At 38.7% G+C, this 17,077-nt stretch overlaps 1 protein-coding gene across 2 annotated transcripts in view; it reads right to left on the bottom strand.

Annotated features, from left to right (window-relative positions):
• ZNF106 (zinc finger protein 106) overlaps nucleotides 1-17,077 on the bottom strand; it is a 61,370-nt gene that overhangs the window by 14,500 nt on the left and 29,793 nt on the right. For both annotated transcript variants that reach the window (XM_047766590.1, XM_047766591.1), the window contains exons 4-10: nucleotides 13,724-13,924; nucleotides 7,917-10,100; nucleotides 6,237-6,864; nucleotides 4,984-5,053; nucleotides 2,709-2,863; nucleotides 2,564-2,624; nucleotides 1,765-2,103 (exon numbers count right to left, since the gene is read on the bottom strand). In XM_047766590.1, the coding sequence (XP_047622546.1) occupies nucleotides 1,765-2,103; nucleotides 2,564-2,624; nucleotides 2,709-2,863; nucleotides 4,984-5,053; nucleotides 6,237-6,864; nucleotides 7,917-10,100; nucleotides 13,724-13,924 (3,638 nt within the window). The remainder of the gene's footprint in view (nucleotides 1-1,764; nucleotides 2,104-2,563; nucleotides 2,625-2,708; nucleotides 2,864-4,983; nucleotides 5,054-6,236; nucleotides 6,865-7,916; nucleotides 10,101-13,723; nucleotides 13,925-17,077) is intronic.

Here is a 17,077-nt window from a genome sequence, read left to right as displayed (position 1 = left end):
CATGCATGTCTTATTCCTTACAAAAGCTCCTTTTATTGCCAGGGATTGTTTCTTTTGATCTTTTTGCTTTCTTGTTTGAAATGTCCACATATTTAACAATGTGTTGTATTCTTAATAAACATTTACTTAAATATCTACTTAGCTGAATGCTTTCACCTTTATTCCTTATAAGTTTCATTGTGCATTTTACCTGTACATCATCCAATTTAGTTATATACTAGTAGTTTAAAAGTCTGCTAACTTAAAAATGTCTATTTTCTGAGTTCTTGCTGCGGCGCAGCAGGTTAAGGATCCAGCGTTGTCTCTGCAGTGGCGAGGAATCTGACCCCTATCCAGATGTAGTGGGTTAAGGATCCAGCATTGCTGCAGCTATGGCATAGGTTGCAGCTGCAGCTTGGATTCAATCCCTGGCATGAGATTTGCCCTAAGTGGTGGGGCGGGAGTCTGTTTTCTTTCAATTAGTTATTTCATGTCTAAGAATTTAAAATGATGAAATAATCACAGACATGTTCAAAGATATATATAACACTCAAAGAAAATTGTATAAATTATTGCACATCCAGATTATTATGTAACTTCTGAAATATTATGCAACTAGTAAAATAATGTTTTAGATGGGTTCCTTTTATGACACCAGAAAAATGATGATAATTAAGTGGGAAAAAATGATTTGTCCTTTGTATAAAGTCTCCGTGTAAACACATAACATTTATAATTTAGGAAAGACTGAAATATATAACAAAACTACATTTTTATAGTTTCACATTGTCAACAATGAACATCAATCAATTACTTTTGTAATCAAAGGAAATCTAATAAAAGTTATTTTTGAAAAAAAAAATACCTCTAGTTTAAAAGAACACTAAATACTATCCGTATAAAAGTAACATAATTCAATGTGAAAGATAATATAAATTTGATATAGATATCAGTGATCAGTGTTGCAGCAGGTAGCAAAATCTAGGGTGATTCTTCAGACTTTTTTTTTTTTGCTTAAAAAAAAAAATCACACAATGTAAGTTTGTTTGCTTTTTATTTAATTTTCAATACAGCACCATTGTGGTTATGCAAACTGCAGATAAAGATTTTAAGTAGCTTAGAAGTTATACTCATATGGTAACCAGGTAAGAATTATTTTATGAAAAGAGTAAAAACCCTAGCTATTTCTTAAAACCACCCAAGTTCCTATTAGATGATTCCAAAACCCAAAGCCTTTCACCATGGTCACCTGCACGCTTAGGCCTTTATTAATCTTGGTCTGTACTTGAAATGATAAAGACAGTTAAGTGCTGAGAAACTCAGAGGATGTATCTTATCTATAAAATTGACTGAACAGCTTCAACAACGTTTATTTCTCCCCCCCCCAAAAAAAAATCAGCACCAATCCTAATAAATGGAACCTGTCAGGTGCTAATCCAAAGTCAATTTAGTAATCTTACATTAGAGAAAATTAGAAAAAAGTTACTGATATTTAAATAATCCCCCTAAATAAGAAAACTTCAAGAAAAACTGTAATAACTTCAGGAGGTTTTCTGAGCCGCACCTACAGCATGCAGAAGTTCCTGGGCCAGGGCTGGAACCCACGCCACAGCAGTAACCAGAGCCACAGCAGTGACAACACTGGATCCTTAACCCACTGTGCCACCAGGTAACTCCAAGTAATAACTTTAGTTTTAATGGGCAAGTATGACATTACATCACTGATAGGAAATTGTCCAAGACCCACCATAGGGTTGCCCTTAACCTAGAGAAAAGTTTACATACTATTAGCTTGCAGTAATTCCTTGGACACATTGCAAGCAGAGCCTTGTGACACAGCATTAACATTCTCATCTTGTTCAGGAGACATGGGTTCTTGTTTAATCTGAACTGATGAGTCTGGAGCAGGAATACTGCCGTGGCCTTGGAAAGTAGATGCGATTACTTGGAGAGGGGCTCCAGTGGACGATGGAGACACATGGGAAGATGGAGGCTCCAGGAAAACTGGGGAAAAAGGATTCGGCAGCAGTGGGGCATCAGCAGACGTTTGAGGTCTAACGTTCCTTTGTTCTCGAGTAAGGGTACAGGGAACCTGGTCTGGACGCTCAGAAGGTTCATAGGTTTCTAAAATGGCAAACACACATACGAATGCAAAAATGTTTGTCTGAAAATCAGCCACTCATTCCTGAACCAATTTGTATTTTTAAAGATTACAAGAGAATTTTAAAGACCCTCATAATTCTTCAAAATAGATTGTTATACAAGCTATACAACCACCAAGGATACCAACAGAACAGGCATTAGTATTCCCATTTTTCAGATTTTAAATGACATCCAGTGTCAAATCAGTACTAATGGAAGAGTCAAAATTTGAACCCAAGTCTTGGGATTCCTAACCCAAGACTCTTTCTCTAACATATCTCCATTACTAAGCACTTTGGGGCTGTAGTATGTACAGAACTATGAAACCAAGGAGACATGAGAGAAATCATATTAACTTTTTCAGGACTATTTTAATTCCCCTCTACAGAGAACAAAAAATAACAAGTTACAGGGGGTCTGATCCATCAAATTCTCTGAATACCTTGTAGTCCCTGTAGAATCTGTATTCTATGGGTCCTCAGGGCACTCATCTCCATAGTTATCTAAAAATAAAGTTATTTTGTTAAGCATCTGAAATCCAACTTCAAGATGATCCAATTTTCATTAAACCTTCCATGTGCTGTTACCTGCTGCTTGAGCATAAGTAGCCTCTGAACTTCAACATAAGCGGTCTGAAGTGCTGCACGGGCTTGTAGAAGGTTGTTATCCAGGCACTGCAATGACTTGCTTAGCTCTTCCTCCCTTAAAGAAATATTCAGCAGCTGGTCAACCTGAGAACGTTCTGTCAAAAGAAACCATAAGGTTCAGTTTAATAATGGAGACTTCTAATAATACAGCTCCTCAGAAGATGGGGCTACATCAATTATCTAGGATAAGCCTTTATTTTCTTTCCAATAAGTCACTGGAAGGAGACTCATCAAATTTCACAAATCATGTAGTCAAGCCTGATGTGTCAGAGCTAGAAACCAAGCCTCACAGGTTCAAGTGTACTACCACATGGTACCATCTTACCAAATCACCATCTTTTACCATGACCCTTTCAAGCAAAATCTCTGCCCTAGGCAGATCAACTCTTGTAGGTTTCATTTCCAGTCTTCTTTCATCTGCTACCCTCTTTACTCAAGGCTTTTGCTTAGATTGGGCCCCAGACCTGAACTGCCTGCACTCTCTTCCTGATTCATATTTTTCTAGTCTGTTAATTTAAAATAATTCTCTTTATTAGAGAAGACATCCTGAAGAAAATACAGTACATGCAGGAGATCCCTGAGTTCACTGTGGCTCAGCAGGTTAAGAAATTGACTAAAATACATGAGGATGCGGGTTCAATCTATGGCCTCGCTCAGTGGGTTAAGGATCTAGCACTGGCACAAGCTGCGTGCGGCATGGGTCACAGATGTGGCTTGGATCTGGTGTTGCTATGGTTGTGGCTTAGAGTGGCAGCTGCAGCTCTAATTTGACCCCTGGCCCAGAAACTTCCACATGCAGCAGGAGTGGCCCTAAAGAGAAGGGAAGGGAAGGGAAGAGAAGAGAAAGAAGGCAGGTAGGAAGGAAGAAGGAAAGAAAAAGGGAAAGGAAGGAAAGGAAAGGAGGAAAGAAATAGTTTATTCAAGTTAATTTTTATTTTTTTAAGAACCACACCAGACTAGGGCTTGAATCAGAGCTGCAGCTTCCTGCCTACACCACAGCTCACAGCAATGCCAGTTCTTGAGCAAGGCCAGGGATTGAACCTGCATCCTCTTAGATACTACTCAGATGCGTTTCTGCCGAGCCACGATGGGAACTCCCATTCAAGTTACTTTAAATAAAATGTTCTACCATGTCTATGCATTTGTCATCTTTGTCTCTTTCCCATTCAATATGCTAAGACCTCTCACCTAAAGTCCAGACCCATATATCCAAATGCCACCCTGATATTTCCAGGTAGGAGTCTCTGAAGTCCTTTAACCCAAGGGATCCAGAAGGTAACTCACCTTCTTCCTCTACCCTCAACCTGCAATTCTCATGGAGTTTCCTACCTCTACAAATAATGCCGTCATCCTCACAATTGCCACAGCCATAAACTGGGGTCATCCTTGACTCCTACCTTAGCAATCACACCCAATTGCCCCAAGTTCACCCAATCTCTTCCTGCACTAGCCCTTATACTGAGGAAGGTTAGAGTCAGTGGAAAGCAAGAGTCGTAGAAGCTTATCACTCAGGAAGTCACACTAATAATTTCTCTCCTTAAACTCACATGAGAAAAAGCAACCAAGATGCCTCAAAAATAGAAAGTGAGAGGGAGTTCCCATTGTGGCTCAGTGGAAACGAATCTGGCTAGCATCCATGAGGACACAGGTTCAATCCCTGGCCTTGCTCAGAAGGTTAAGAATCTGGCATTGCCTTGAGCTGTGGTATAGGTCGCAGACTCAGCTTGGATCCCGTGTGGCTATGGCTGTGGAGTAGGCCAGCAGCTACAGCTCCATTTGGACCTCTGGCCTGGGAACCTCCATATGCCACGGGTGCAGTCCTAAAAAGACAAAACAAAAACAAAAACAAAACAAAAGTGAGAGAAATGGCTATAAATGACCAACAGAGACAAAATTTTTACTATATGTCCTATTCCTCTCCATCCCACCCAAAAGGCCTGGTGAGACCTTCTGGCTTTATACTGAACTCAATTTGTCCAAAATATGCATTAACTTTAGCTTACAGGTCTAGGAGGCATCATGTATTTCTTCTCTAATTTCAGCTGGATATGGAAGAAAATCAAATTTTTTCTATGTCCTTAAGCAAGACAACAAAAATATGAAAAATAAATAAATAGGCGATCAGTGTTTGATAAACTACACTTGGTGTCAAGTTTTAAAAAGGCTGAATTGCTGTAAGAACAATTTCTTTTTGCCAGAATATTCTATACTCTACCTTTCTTTCCTTTAATTTTCCTTCTTTTGTTTTTTCTCTCAAGACTTGGGAGTTCAGGAGAAGACCCATCCTAAGGAGATAAAGAAAACTGAATATTAAACATGTAAAGGCCATTATTGGGGTTTATTTGGGTTTATTGGGAGGGAAGAATCAATTCTAAGATCATCATACATTATTCTTCATTATTGCTACCATCTCTAACAGGACAGTAGGGGTCTCATGCATATGGTATGAATTCAAATATTAGTTGAATGAATGGATCTGATTTAAAAAAAAAATCCAAGGTAAATTACATTCCTGGCATCCTAGAGGTGGCAAAGCCCACAGGGCTCAGGCAAAGCATTTCACCTGGGTAAAAGCTAGTAATACGTTACCTGATTTCATAATTTCTACATTAGAATTCAGCAAGAAGATCTTCAAAACAAAAAGCTCAACAGTCTGAGACTAGCCTCAAGATAACAGCTTTGTCATAATCCACCAATGCCCACTACAGCATCTAGCTCAAAGAGGCAGAGGAGGGGAAGCTAAACCCAGGTTTAGAACCTATGCCTCTTACTTTGTTATACTGTCTTGGAATTAAAGGAAATGGCTCATTTTCTCACAGTGCCAAACTCCAGACCACAGTACCACCAGCAACTCTTTCTTTTTAGAAAGGGTTCCACAAAGAGTTAAGTGCAACATTAGAAACAGAGGCGCCAAAAGAGAAGTGTCAGTGAAGTAACGGACCGGGATGGGTAACTGAAGTACAAAACATACCGAGTGACAGGGACTAAGACTATGCTCACACACACGTACTCTCATGGTATTAAAACCTCCTCGGGGATAAGCCTAGTAGTCCCGGGGGCTGACAAGCACACATGCCCAACCAATTCCACACTAGAGTATCCTTCTTCAGTAGCAGTACAGAATGTATCATGAAAACAGATAAAGTTACAGCTGAAGATATGGCTTATTCCTTGGTCAGTTGATACAAAGAATCATTGGCTTAGAGACTAGTTTTAGAGATGACTTCATAGTTTCCTAGTACTGTACATTCCTATTCTATTACACCTAACTTAGTAGAGCTACTCAGTGAAAGAATCCAGGAGGATAAAAATATGAAAGTAAGAATAAGAACCTCAGAAATCTTCTATTCCGGAATAGGGAGAAGCACATCCCCAGATATCCAAGAAAGATTAAACAGTTAAGTCTTTCTTATTATGGCCAAGTCACCACATAAAATGTTCTACAAACAACACAAGAATCATACTCACCCCAGTGGCTCTTCGTTTTTTTCTAATGCTCTGGCCATCATTTTGTTCAGCACCAGAGGTACAGCTACTATCTGTGGCTGCATCTGCCAAACTGGAGATTGCAAGGGCTGAGGATGCACTTGATGACAAAGAGTTTCCTTCTCCATTACTCTCCTGGGCATTGTGATTTTCCGAAGGTGATGTGGAGCTCTCCTGGCTGTGCAGGTCTTTTGCCAAATGCATCAAAGGGATCGTATGGTCAGATGATAACTGGGCACTATGTCGCCTTTGAGTAGCATCATATTCAGCCCTTTCATCTGTTCTTAGGGAGGCAGCCAGAGGTGTGACTTCCTGCTTAAGGACCATGGTTGTTTTCTGACTCTGTGTAGACCTCAATGAGTTATCTGGTGAAAAAATCTGCTGGGGCTCATTTTCTTTGCCAGTACTTTCCTCACTGAAGAAGCTATACACAGAAGCCCTATCCATGATCACACTACTCTCCGAAAGGCTTCGTTTCCTTGCCAACCCAGGGGATGAAGAAATGGAAATATCTTCCCACTGGAATCCTTCTAGATTGGACAGATCATCCCCATCCAAATCCAAGTCTTCTTGTTCAGTTTGAACCAGAGGCACCATTTCTATGCCAAACCTCAAGAAATAAAAAGAAAAAAAAAATCATAAATCAGACATAGTTGGGAAAGGGGGAAACCACTTAATGTGCCCAATTCTGTTTGGCACTGAGGTTACAAATACAAACAAATAACATGGTTTCTGCCCTCAAGGAACAGTCTAGTAGGAGTTCCAAACATAAAGTATGTAATGCTATTATAAGTATTATAATGTAATGAATTCTAAATTAAATATTTTTTGTGTACAACTATATACAAAGGGGGGAGTAAAACTGAAGATTTAATGTGGAGTTCTAAATCAACGATAATAAATGTATAAGTTTTAACAGCAAATAGAAAACAAACAATAATGTTTAGTGAGCATTCACAAGCAGGAGACACCATGCTAAGAACTTTATAATCTCAAGGATACAAGTTACGGGAATAGAAAAGGGGGTATAATAATTATGTTATTTCAACAAGGATAGAAATTTAAGCCTGGATGGCTATACAACTGTAACACAGCAGGATGATTTTCAAGTAGCAAACCTATGGTAAAGGCTGCTTTACCATTCAGAAAAGTTTAGTGCCTCAACATAAGATGAATAGCCAAACTACTACACAAGTACTCCAGAGAAAGTATTTTGTGATTATGAATATAATGCCCAGAGTAAATACAGAAAGATAAGCATCTACATGTTCTAAGTAAAATGCAATGGAAACACTTACACGTAAAAGTTGTACCACTGATTAAGATCTACAAATAGATACAGATTTACAGACATACTTTTTTATGCTGCGACTTTATGGCCCCATCACGAAAATGCCGGATTTCTGATGTTTTTTTCCTATGTCCCCACCTCATTTCTCAGAAGCAGGTATGCTTCTTTTTAACCTTAAGTCCTTGCTAGGAAACACTTTATTTCATTTGTTACAGAGTAGGAGTCACTCTTGGATATTTAAACCAGACATCTACAACGTATATTTTTTGCAAACATTTAATTAAATTTAACAAGTAGAATTCTCTTCACCAGAGTCAAAGGGCAAGTTTAAAAGAAAAAAAGAGAAATGGAAACTGAAAAGAAGCACACACCTGGGTAAGCCTTTGCCTAGTTCTTGCTTTTTCTTGGTTACTTGCTGAATGACCTGTTCCCAGTTGACATTTCTCCGAGATGCATTTAGAATCTGCCGAAGGGTTGGCTTGAGTCCAGATTCCTTCTCTGTCTCACTCTTTCGATGACCACTGATATTGCGAATGCGGCGAGCACTATTGAGGTTTGGCTCAGGAAGGTGTGCTCCAGTTTTGCTCTTTAAGCTAATGTGCCGGGTTAGATCTCTCTGGAGTGAGGCAGGAAAGCCAAGCTTACTTAGTTCAGGCAGGAGGGGGCCTGAGGGCTGACCTACATCGCTTTTTTGAAGCTCGGCATCCAGGCTGGTACTCTCGAAGCCTTCTGTTTCATAAGATACATGAGATTTAACAGGGTCATCAACCTGTGCCTCTGCTAGAGAGGTTTTCAAATCTAACAGTAAGCCAGAGTGTGGGCTGGTTATAGATGTCATTTGCAACTCGGATTCTTTCTGGTCAACTGTTGAGTTACATGGAGAGGTGGATGGTCTTCTAGATGTTTTCAGGTTTTGGTCATCCCCCCTTTTCTCATCAGCAGCATGAGTACTGCAGGATAAAACTTCTGTAGTTACAGAATCCAAGGTTCCAATTTTTGTTCCATGCTTTTCTGTGTCAGATATCTCTCCATCGCTTTCATCTTCTGATGCGTGTACTTGAAACTCAATCTTCAAAGATCCTTTTTCAGACTCTTCTACATTCCTACTTGCTTTTGCATAATTCCTGGTGCTTTTAGAAGTGCTAAGAAGTGGATTCTGCAGTGATTCATGACACTGTAGCACCTCTTTGGCTTTTTGTAATGTATCACTTAAATTTTCATCAGGATCTCTTTGGATTCCTGATGTACTTTTATTCCCTTTTAAAACACGAGGACAAGAACCCTGCGATTTGGATATTGAAGAAGAACCCTGATTTTCTTCCACAGTGGGTTTGTCCAGGGGATTTGAATGTTCTCCAGGAAAGGAAGAATTTGTTTTGGTGGTTTTGGAGGCATTCTTTGAATCTTGTTTTTGAGAAATTGATTTAGTGGCTGGAATTGGAAGGAGTGGGGATTTTAATGATGGTGTCTTATTTGATTTATGTTCTTGTTCAGGTTTTTCTGTAATGGGACTTTCCCTCACCACCTCATAGGAAGCAGTGCAGCCAGAAGTGGCTTTGCGACTAAGAGACCCGGTATGTTTTTTTTTGTGTGTTTTCAGCATTGAGGAATTATTTGTTTCATCAACTTGGGGGTCTTTTGTTCCTCCAGTTATAAGGCTAAAATCAAAGAGAGGCTTCTCTATCACTTCTGACTTGTTACCAGCGACTTCTTTCATTCCCGATTGTAAATCCAAAGTCTTCTGGGAAGGGTAAGGAGTCCAGCGATGGAGCTTTTCCCTTGCTACACTGCCATTCTTCCCACCAATTTTGGAAGCTGTATTATCTGTTTGTTTAGTGGTTTGGCTTTCCAGCTGCTCAAAACTGAAGTCAAGTAAGCCTTCTGAAGGAAACCTATCACTTGTAAATCCTTCAGAAGGACCTCTGTATGTGGCAACTGTACCAACCTTGTCATTTTCTTGCCGCTGCCAACTGTATCTCCCTTGACTGTATTTGCCTGACTTAGATTTCTTATTCCATAACATAGTCATGTCCTCCATTTGACAGTTAGAATTTCTGTTTCTGCTTGGTTGAAATTTGTCTCCGGGGCCACTGTAATTCCAACTATTTGCACTACGTCCATTGGATTTCCAGTTTCCGTTACTGCTGTTCATATGCCAACTGGAAAAGCCACCTGTTCCTTCAGAATGCCAACTGGAATTCCTTCCTGCACCATTATGATTCCAATCTACCATTCCACTACTTGAATGCCAACCACCTCCAGAATTACTATGGTTGTGAAACCAGGTTGAGGAGCTTCCTGCAACACCCTTATGCCACCCGGAACATCCTCTTGGTCCACCACTATTCCTCAAAGAATGTGGGAAGCTGTTTTTTCTAGTATTATTAAAGCCATCTTTCTCCCATTTCCAGTCCCGCTGAGGAGGTCCACGGTGATGCCACGATGGCTGACTGAAGTTCTCTCTGTCTTGGTAAGGGACTCGGTCTTCTCGTCTCCTTTGGGGTCGCCTGTCATCAGAGTTTATTTCTTGGCTGCTATTGGAAGGTTCATCTTGTCTGAAAGAAAAACAGTCTTTCATTAGTGATTTAAAGGCGTTTTTATGGTCCCTTTAAAGGCATAACCCGCCAAATTTACCCTTCTGCTTCTCTCCTCTGTTACTCAGAATATGTAATAGAGTCTATTTTTATTTGAAATAGTGGTAACTTTCATATCTTTAAATGATATAAACTTATATTTCACAACTTACTGATTTAGAAATTAATATCTTATGTCTCCTATCACCCAAGAAATATTTAAAACTTGACACATTTATACTATCCTCCCTCTCCTGCTTCTGTTTTTCTTGGCATATTCTGGGATTTTGTTCCTATCATGCAATTCTTATTTTGATATTATACAACTTTCTGAAAATAAGAACAAGTACATTTTGTAGCTATGGCTAGCTATCATAGTTAACACAATTTTTAATTTCAGGTGGTCTTAATGCCATAATTCCTTCAGTAGTTAGTTCCTTCTGAAAAACCCAGTTTCTTAAACTATTTTAAATGGTAAGATTTTACTTTGCAAAATCACTTTCATTAATACTTTATCAAGTACACATTCAATGACTGTTAGTAATAGAACTTTTAAGCGTAGTTTCTGTTCCTGAAGAGCTTACAGCCTTAGCTACGGAAATAAGACCACAAACAAGAGTAAAATAGCACATGACAAGTAAGTAGCACCCATAATAAGTGCTATAAGGAGCTCCATGAGCTACAAGTTTTTATAAAGAAGTCACAGATAGGAGTTCCTGTCATAGCGCAGTGGTTAACAAATTCGACTAGGAACCATGAGGTTGCGGGTTCCATTCATGGCCTTGCTCAGTGGGTTAAGGAGCCAGCGTTGCTGTGAGCTGTGGTGTAGGTCTCAGACGCAGCTCGGATCCCACGTTGCTGTGGCTCTGGCTACAGCTCTGATTCGACCCCTAGCCTGGGAACCTCCATATGCCACGGGAAGCAGCCCTAGAAAAGACAAAAAAAAAAAGTCACAGATATATGAACTATTCATATTAGACAAGGAGCCCACAGAAATGTGAACGAATTTAAGCAAATAACACAAGAATAAGTGCAAAAGCACGTGTGTGTGTGTGTGTTCTTCTAGGGACGCACCTGTGGCATATGGAGGTTCCCAGGCTAGGGGTCGAATCGGAGCTGTAGCCGCCAGCCTACACCACAGCCACAGCAACGCCAGATCCAAGCCACATCATGGCAATGCCACTGCTCACTGAGTGAGGCCAGGGATTGAACCTTCGCCCTCATGGATGCAGGTCAGATTAGTTTCCAATGAGCCATGATGGGAGCTCCTTTTGTTTTGGTTTTTTTTTTTTTTGGAAAAAACATTTTTCTCTACAAAATGCCTATGGTATGCCTAGCTCAGTGCTTAGCATGTGGCAGGTGCTCAAAAAATTGAATAATACTAGTTAAAAGTTATTAAGTGCCTACTGTAAGATTATCTTGCTTAATTTCCACAACCTTGTGACAAGTATTCTTATCATTCCTACTTTTTTAGATAAGAAAACTGAGATTTATATAGGTTAAGTAACTTGCTGAGAAGAAAACAGCCAGTAACTGTTATTGCAGATTTGAAACTAGGCAGTCTGACTCTAGAGACTACACTCTTAACCTTGGCCTTGAGAGGATGAAAAATCTCAAAGTTTCTGCAACTGGGTTTTCTCCTCTGATCTTGACTTAAATCTAACTCAGTACTGACTAACTGGCTTCAAAAGTTTCTAATGTCTGTAAGATTTTGGATATAAATTGGAATTTCTTCCTTTTTCACAACATAGAATTAAAAGTTAATTTACCTAAAGGTTTGAAAATGCACTTGCATTATGAATTACAACCATTTCTAAATAGGAGACCCTAAGATCCCAAGTGACAAGTGTTACTACAGACAGTTGCAAGATTTTTATATCACCATCAACCAGAGTGCTTTTTTCTTGTTTCTAAGCAGTATGAAACTTTTAAAATCTAAAGGGATTACTGACTTGGCTCTACTAATGTGATCCAGATACATGAGGAGAATTAGGCCATAAATGAGTCACAAAGTAAAATTTCTAGATCATCATGCATTGGCTAGGTTGGGGAGGTGGGGTGGGGGGAACAAAAGCATGCAGCTAATAAATCCACAGCCCAGAAAGAACAATCTAATTAAAAACTTCAAGAAGGAAAAAAGAAAAAAACCTCACAAAGAAATCAGTAAGTGATTTTATAAATAGGTCACCAAAGAGGCATGTTAAAATAATCAAAGAATAGTAACTATGACATGAACGTCTAATGTACTGAGAAGCTCTTTCACTCTCTGACTTAATGTTTAATCATTTACACAGATAAGCTAATAATGGCACAAGAGTGTAAGAACAAAAATAGAAGTTAGTCTCCTAGAGGCTCCAGCACTCTAAAACAAGAGTAAACCACAGCTATATTGAAAGTAGTGAGAATGTCACTTGAAGGATAAACACCTAAACAACTTAAGAATCAAATTGCTACATACATTTTAAGACTAATAAGAAAGTCTCCTTCAAGGACTTGTTCAAAAAACTTTTAGCAGACACAATAAAAATTACTTCTCTTTTATATTCAAATCTCTAACTGAAAATGAAATACAGACCAGGTATAACTAGTATTCAGAAAGGATCTTTAAAAATTTTTGAATTTGAAATGTTTTTCATCATGTCCTAGGACTTAATTACCCCATCTCATAAATGGTTCTGTATCTCTTTTACTCATACCTAAAATTCTCTGCTTCACTGATGAAACACTTTAGACCATAAATCAGTAAGGGTGAAATACAAAAGGCTAATACCTGAATTACATAGATATGAAATTACATAGTACAAGCTATAAAACTTATATTTGCTGAGATCATCTTGACACTAATTTAAAATATAGTAACAAAGGGATAAATGAAATTTGGTAGAAGCACCATGTTAATTCACATCCAAAAAATAATTTTTTCCTAGGGGATGCAGTAAGAAATGCTATATAATATACTCAAATGAAGTTTCTTCACTAATACCTTTCCACTAGAAAATCTGGATACCAAATAATAACAATTTATTGGTACCAAAAATATTTGGAATAAAAACAGCTCTAAACATAGTTATCAATATGGTAAAAAAACTTCAGATATGTAGCAGCTGTAGCTAGGTTTTATGTAGGGTCAATACTGAGGGGTTTTTTTTTTTAAGCAGTTAGTACAACTGTTTAAGAAAGTATTCCACTTATCCTTTTATGAATAAGACAGCAAATTCAAGATAAACTTTATAATTAAGATAAGTCTGAATGCTATAGGCTGAAAATAGTAGAAATGTAAATTGTATTCTCTACTACATTCTGTTTCATATAGGCTTTTTAAAATATCAAAATCGGAGTTCCTGTCATAGCTCAGTGGTTAATTAATCCGACGAGAAACCATGAGGTTGCGGGTTCCATCCCTGGCCTTGCTCAGCAAGTTAAGGATCCGGCATTGCCATGAGCTGTGGTGTAGGTCACAGATATGGCTTGGATCCCGAGTTGCTATGGCTGTTATGTAGGCTGGCAGCAACTGCTCCGATTAGACCCCTAGCCTGGGAACCTCCATATGCCTCGGGTGCAGCCCTAAAAAGACAAAAAAATAAAACATCAAAATCATTACTCACCGACTTTGTTCATCCCTTTGTTTTATTAACTGAACGAGTTCCTTGTCAAAATAATCTTCTTCCTCTTCTTCTCCCTTTCCATCATCTTCTCTTTCCTGGGCATCAACGTTATCTTTGTGCAACTGGCCAGAAATGTGCTTTGCATATGCAGAAAGACCCACTTCTGTGACCCCGCACACTCGGCACTCATGACTACTGTCCCTAGGGAAAGAGGGAGATGAGGGACATTCAATTCTCCCCACTGGCATGACACACTCACCAGATCTGTTACAGTTTCCTCTGAAAGACACTGCACACTTTGGCACAGTGAAAAATTAGTGCTAATCAGTTTCAATGCTCCTTTCATCACTTTCAGTAAGTTTGCTCATAAGTTACTTTTGAAATGAATTAAAGATTTTTTCCAGCAATCAAGAGGCAATACACTTCAGAATAATGTAATTTAGGAGGAGGAATCTTCTTGAATTGCTGTACTTAAAATCTTGCCAGAGGAAACATGGTGAAAGGGGAGGCAGGGCAGGGGGCTCAGAGCAAACAGAAGTTGCTCCAGAGCACACCCATGGTGCCAGCTGCACTCAGAAAGCCTGGCCAGGCGCTTACATTTAATCTCTGGCACAAAAGCTTTCTCCCAGTGAAAATTAAGGGTGGAGAAAAGATTAGGCGGCATAGCCAATCACAACCCAGTAACTAAATCGGTAACTAAATCGGAACAGCTGGAGCTCTGCCTGGAATGTGAAGATTCCGGACCCTAGGGCAAATGATAGGAGTAGTCTCAGCAAACTTTTTTTGGTCTGGATGATACATGTGATCTACATTCTGCTTCAAAAGGGCTTTATTTTAAAGGGAATGGAAAGCATTTCAGTTGTAGGAAGTTAACAGCTGTGCTAGGCAAATGGTTTTTCTCAGGTTTCAGAAAAGAATACCATTAAAAAAAAAAGAATACCACTAAGAGAGAAGCAAAACTAAGTTCTCAGTTAAGATAACTGGGCAAAAGGCTTTTGCTTCTTTTACTTTACACACCTAATGGTATATCTCATACTTGGCCAGTTTAAGAAGCCAAAGTCTTGAATCAATGTCCAGAGCTACAGCAAATGAATAATTTCACTGCCTTTTTGGCTTCCTAAAATCTCCGATTGGCTCGGCTGTCTGTGCAGTCATTGACACATCTGAACACGATAGCCACATGTGTAATGAGTGGACAGTAATATCCACTCAATAATCCAAACTGGCCTAACTGTATCATTTTATAATTTGTTTGGGGTTAATACTAGTGGTATTTCTGCACTTCCTATGCCATTCTATAACACACACACACAGAAACATGCTGTCTTTGCTAATACAAAGACACACAATACTGCTCCATCTTCCCCTCACATATATCCATCCAGACATGGGCAGATTTCACATCAGCCAACCAGAAGAGACTTTCATAATTAAGCACTTCATTTACTAGAAGATGGTTTCTGTTACAGATCATCTAAACATCAACAAAATAAACAAATAAACCATACTGATCAGCTACTAAATTTCAGGGAGCATATGGTTAATGGTGACAAAGTATAAACAAATAACGCCCAGTAAGTTAAACAAAACAAAAAACACTTTTTTTTACTTGTAATAATCACGAAAAATACTTCAGAAAAACAGAGAAAATTAATAAGTTTCCATCTTTTTTACTTTGTAACTACAAATGTTCTGGATGTAATATAGTCTTTGACATTAAGATTCATTTTAATGAGTTCTGGCCAGATTCCCTGAAAACGTCATTAGCCAATTACCCCAAATATCAATATTCTAATTCCATCTAATCCTCCAGGAACTTAAACTAATTTCACCGAGAGTTTTCCACTCTACTTTCTACATTTACACACGTGAAAAAGAATTCTCATTTCTGCAGTTTACCAGGGATATACACACTCCTCTCAAGCAATTAAAATTACAGTAGTTCATTCAAAGTGAACGTTAACTTGCAACAGAAAGCAAGCTTTTTCTCACAGCAACACAGAATAAAGTAGAAAATGTATATATAAATATAAATCTATCCCCAATGGGCAGCAATCAGAAGAATCCAAAGACTGTAACAAACTTAGAAAACATAATTTAGGAGTTCCCGTCGTGGTGCAGCGGTTAACGAATCCGACTAGGAACCATGAGGTTTCGGGTTCGGTCCCTGCCCTTGCTCAGTGGGTTAACGGTCCGGCGTTGCTGTGAGTTGTGGCGTAGGTCGCAGACGCGGCTCAGATCCCGCGTTGCTGTGGCTCTGGCATAGGCCGGTGGCTACAGCTCCGATTTGACCCCTAGCCTGGGAACCTCCATATGCCACGGGAGCGGCCTAAGAAATAGCTAAAAAGACAAAAAAAAAAAAGAAAACATAATTTACACTATAACAATGACTCAAATCAACTGGATTTTCTGGTTAGAAAATCTTTTTGGCTTTAAATTCTTTAATAAAAATGTCTTAATCCACTTTTCTACCTAAAAAATTTCAGAATGCTAAACTGTATCATACTGCAGTACAAGGGACATCATTCTAAAAGGTATTCCTAAATAAAATCCCTGATTTTATCCTTACTTCTAAAATGCAAAAAGGAGTTTCCAATGTGGCCCAGCAAGTTAAGACCCCAACTAGTATCCTTGAGGATGCAGGTTCAATCCCTGGCTTCACTCAGTGGGTTAAGGATCCAGCATTGCCACAAGCTGCAGTGTAGGTCACAGACACAGCTTGGATCTGGTGTTGCTGTGGCTCCAGCATAGGCCGCCAGCTATAGCTCCAATTCAACCCCTAGCCAAGGAACTTCCATATGCTGCAGGTGCAGCCCTAAAAAAAAAAAAAAAAGAAAGGACATAATCAGAAGGCAATGCTCACTTTTTAAAATATTAAAGAAGTAGTGTAAAATAGACAGTAATTAACTCTGTTAAAAATAAATATCCATAATCATAAATCCACACATTTTGCAATTTCCAAAGCACAAGTATATGTTGGGTATGTATCAGACACTCAAACAGATTTTTAAAACATTTCTACTTTCACTGCAAGAAAGAGTATTAACCATAATTCTGAAGTTATTTGATAGAAAAATATCTCAAGATCCTACCCAGAAGGGTACAGGCAATAAATGCAACATAAAAGCTAAGACTGAAAAGCTTTTATCAAAGCATAGAAATCCTTAACATTTTTCCTACAAATCTAGTTGTTTTTTTTTTTTTTTTTTCAAAAAAAAGATAAGCTTTACAAGAAATTTCAAAAAGAGAAAAGAGAGAATCTACATTTATATAGGGAAAGAGAAGTATAAGTGAACCACATCTTGTGAAAATTCAAATGCGTTTGTGTCTGGTGTCAAGCATATTTCCTGTCAT

Source organism: Phacochoerus africanus, chromosome 2, assembly GCF_016906955.1.
Source record: "Phacochoerus africanus isolate WHEZ1 chromosome 2, ROS_Pafr_v1, whole genome shotgun sequence".
NCBI lineage: Eukaryota > Metazoa > Chordata > Mammalia > Artiodactyla > Suidae > Phacochoerus > Phacochoerus africanus.
Note: the sequence above shows the minus strand (reverse complement) of the source record. Positions and strands in the feature narration are given on the sequence as shown.